Consider the following 4,582-nt stretch of genomic DNA (forward strand, 5'->3'; position numbering starts at 1 on the left):
ATTTGACAATTTAGGATAAGCCTTATTAGGTGCTTATTATTTTTTCTCTTAAAATAATTTATTTTTGTAATTTTATTGGATATAAATATTAAATATTTAACATTCATCATGTGAGAGCAAAACAAGGACTTATTTTAGAAACAAATTGCATTTTATGTATTTTTTTTCAAAAATAAGTTCTTACTTCTGAAAAATAAGTTTAACCAAACGTCACATTATATATAATTATTCTCGGAACCCTGGATTTCCTTATATATGGTTATAAAAGTATTAAATTCACAGGTTAATCACACGGTTATCTCACTTTATACAAGACAAAATTATAAAAACAACTATTTTTAAGAAAAAAACAAGACTTTATAAGGACTTATTTTATTTACCCGAACAAGCTCTAAATCAATCAATAAGTTGAATGGTAATGTTAATGTTAGTGATAATCTTTAATATAATTTTATATAATTCATAGTCCAAATTATGAGCCATCTTATATTAGTTTCATAAAAAGTAAAACTAAGAGAAAAATTAAACTAAAAAGATAAGAACATGGTAACTAGCAGAACATAAACAATCCATCAGATAAAAACAAAATTTAAATAGGAGTACGAATTTACTTCGCCAAAAGTTCGAATATATTTTCATAGATATCATACTAGAAGTACCAAAAGTTCGAATATATTTTCATAAATATCATACTAGAAGTAGAGTTTTAATTAAATATTTAACTAGAGAAGATTATATATATCTACCAAAACCAATATTTTTTGGTTTTGGAAGCTGCCAACTCCTCCCTCTCTTTCTTGTCAGCAGCTAGCATCTCTGAGACACAAGCTACCGTCTTCTGATGAGAGGCTTCCACGGTCTCTTTCATCTCCTGTTAATTAACACACACAAACACAAATATTTGTTTTAGTGCTAACACACACAAACACAAATATTTGTTTTAGTACTAATCGGAAGAAAAAGTAAATACATGTTATTAATTCTTCAAAATATATCAATATTTTTTAAAATATCATGTGATAAATCTTAAAAGATTATTATTTGGATATCAAACTTTATTTCACGTTTATTTATTATTTACTAAATCTTAATTTTCTAAGCGCAATTTTACACACAGTTTTTTTACTAAATTTTTATGTATTGATACATGCGTTAGAAAACTGCTTTACAGTATCCAATTTCCAGAAATTATAGGTTAGCCCGGTGGTCTAGAATGTCTGGATCCGCCCCTCCCAACAAATATACATACACTCCCAAGCATATATATAATAAATTGTAGCAACAATCAAAGCAGTCGGAATTAAATCAGAAAACACAAAAACACAGAATTAGGGTACATTTATTTCTATATAATCATACGTTAGAAAACTGCTTTACAGTATCCAATTTCCAGAAATTATAGGTTAGCCCGGTGGTCTAGAATGTCTGGGTCCACCCCTCCCAACAAATATATTAGAATTTAAATAAATGAGTAGTCCATATTAATATTATAAACTAAATTTATTATTAATATAAATTTAATTCAATCCCGTTTTTTACGAGATGAATATACACAATGAATGGATGGTAACACCACTACGACAAACGTAATTAAACTCTACCGACAAAGAACACATTGTGACTACAATATAAATAATTGCAATACGAAGTTAATGCAAAGAATTTTTTATATAAATAATTTAAATAATATATATTAAAAGATGATATTGTAATTATATAAAAAATATTATACTTCTGATAAATAATAAATTTAATAAATTTATATGAACCGTACTTGACATGGGTCATAAGCTTATACATTATAATAACATATCTAGTTACAATAACATTTTACAGTAAATTAAAAGTTTTTGTGACGACTAAGAGCGTGTTTGTGTGGGCTTAAAGTCCGACTTTAAACTTGAAAATGTCTGTTTGTGTAATAAGCCAGAAGTCGGCTTAAAGTCAGAAATAAGCTAGAAGCTGACTTAAAGGCATAAGTTAGTTTTAGGTACTTTTTTCAGTAAACTTTTTAAAACTTTGTTTTATATAAAATTACCTATAAACCATAAATTACTTTAAATTATTTTTATTTTTATTATTATATTTTTAATAACTCGTAAGTCATTAATAAGTCAAAATTACCCAAACAGACATTTTAAACTACCGACTTATTATATTAAGTCACGTTAAGTCATAAGTTCTTTAAATTAAATTTTTACTATTCTTTATTAGTATTTCTGGGGGAGCTTACTCCCGTGTGTAAGAAAAGAGATGTCAAAGAAAAACTACGAAATGGGGATCAGAATTACATTACAAAGCTTATAATCCACAAGTGACCTGATTGTTAGTAATACTAAAAGAGCATTGATGTAGAAGCTGCACCTGACCCATACGATAACGGGAGAAATGTTGCTCCTTTTCTCAGGGACACTCTCCGCAGAAATGAGTAACATTTACTCTCCATGTATTAGGGTCAAGATGTATATTCGGTAAATATTGAAGGCTGGACCGGACATTATTAAATTTTAAGGGTTGATGTACAGATGAGGACAAATTTAGATGGCAAACATAGATTTAAGCCTATAATAAATTGTAGCAACAATGTCGGAAATTAAATATCAGAAAACATAAAAACACAGTATTAGGGATACTTAGAAACATACCACAACTGCCTTTTCAATCATTTTTTGAACTACTTCTGTGGTCTCTGGACTGGTCACCTTATCGTAGTAGTAGTCCAGACTCACCGCGACGGTGAGGCTGCCCACCACAAGTCTTGCCACTTGCTCAATGAGAGTCTGCAAAAAAAAAAATCAGTATTCATAAAATCACACAAATGAAAATGAAAACGAAAATGAAAACGAAAACGTTACCGGAGGCACGTAGTCGCAAAAACGGTCTCCGCCGCCTCCGCTGCCTCCGCCGCCGCAACCACTACCTGATCCACCTCCCCCACCGGCTGAAACAACAAGCACACCACGAACAGCGCCTCCGCCGCCTCCGCTGCCTCCGCCGCCGCAAACAGCTGGGACACCACCAACAGTTCCTCCACCGCCTCCGCTGCCTCCGCCGCCGCAAACAGTACCACCAACAGTGCCTCCGCCGCCTCCGCTGCCTCCGCCGCCGCAAACAGGAGGCACACCTACAACATCGCCTTTCGTAGACGCGGGGAGTAGAAGCAATTTAGAGAACCTTCTCATCATTGTGGCTGGTTTGAAGAGAGAAGCTAATGGATAAATGCTTAGATAAATGCTTAGGGTTTTTCAGAGTTTGATCCCTTCTTCGAGTTCGCGTTATAGTGGTAATAAAGATAGTGGTAATAAAGATAGAGATAGTGGTAATAAAGTAATAACGGACTGATCAGGAATCCCTTCCCCTTCTACCCCGGTTCTTCGTTGCGTTTCCCAAACTGCCCTACTCTTTATTCAACTTCCTAAACTACCCACATTTCTGTACATCTTCCCTCCCACCCAGCATATTTGATCTATAATAATAAATGTTACATGTTTTTTTAATTATTTGACGATTAATGAAATTGCTTAATTTTTTCAAGTTATTATAAACTAATTAGGAAAATCAAGTGTTGCTTGACAAAAGAAAATCTAGATATTCGTAAGAAAATGACTAATTCTTTATATAAATTTAAAATTACAAAAGTAGTAAGGACATATCTTCTAATAAAAGAAATAGTTAATAAAATAATAATTTATGGACAAACATAATTCAGATATGCTCTTCTTATTACATCTCACTATCTCAGGGGTATAGTGTAGATTTAAATGTATTAATAATAATTTATTAATTTTAATAAATTATATTTGATTTTGATTTAATTTTGATTTTGTATAGGTTTTAGATTAAAAAATCGCATGAACTGAGTCTTTATATTCACAATATTTCGAAATTTCATGAACTATAGTGAAATTTCAAAAAATATAAAATATACTGAATAATTTCACAAAATCAATTATTTTATGAACTTAAAAAAAACAATTAGATATTTATGGATTTTAAATAATCACAATTGAAATTTGAATTATATCTTTTAAAATTTTGATTGAATATATCCCCGTTAATTTAATATTTTCACGATATTTTACATTTTATATCTATCTATTTTACATCTATTTATAAGTAGTATATTTTATGTCGCACGTATAAATTTTAGAATTAAATAGGTTCAGGAGTCAATTTAACCAAAATATATATGCTGGCCTGATGAGAAGAAATGAAAGGTGGGTACTCAGGGAAACTTGGAAGAAAGGTGGGTAACTTGGGAAACTGAACATAAAAGATGGGCAGATCAGGAAGGGATTCACTGATCAGTCGTGTTGTCTTTCTTTTTCTGCCAGCAGCTCATGGTATCATGTTTAGCAGAATATAGAAAACATCACTTTCGCGTGTTAATCGACTGCGTCCATCCAGTTACATGTAAGTTAACAAGGTTGACTGGGGTAAAATTTTACTTTTTCACTTCTCTAGCATTAACCAGCCACATTCAACTCTTCACTTTTTTATTTGCTCCAAAAGCTTACCAACAGTTGTTCATTGCATGGAGTGACAATGTTGAGACAAATCTTGTTGGTTCTTTAATATAAGT

The 4,582-nt window shown here is 31.4% G+C and overlaps 1 protein-coding gene across 1 annotated transcript; it reads right to left on the reverse strand.

Annotated features, from left to right (window-relative positions):
- Nucleotides 1-575: 575 nt before the first annotated feature.
- On the reverse strand, nt 576-3,406 carry LOC135150844 (uncharacterized). The gene is made up of 3 exons (XM_064088284.1): nt 2,856-3,406; nt 2,646-2,780; nt 576-871 (listed from the first exon to the last, which is right to left on the reverse strand). Exons 1-3 carry the CDS (start codon nt 3,183-3,185, stop codon nt 743-745), a joined length of 594 nt encoding a protein of 197 aa, XP_063944354.1. The 5' UTR covers nt 3,186-3,406; the 3' UTR covers nt 576-742.
- Nucleotides 3,407-4,582: the final 1,176 nt, after the last annotated feature.

The sequence above is a fragment of the Daucus carota genome, chromosome 1 (assembly GCF_001625215.2).
Source record: "Daucus carota subsp. sativus chromosome 1, DH1 v3.0, whole genome shotgun sequence".
In the NCBI taxonomy this organism is placed as follows: domain Eukaryota; kingdom Viridiplantae; phylum Streptophyta; class Magnoliopsida; order Apiales; family Apiaceae; genus Daucus; species Daucus carota.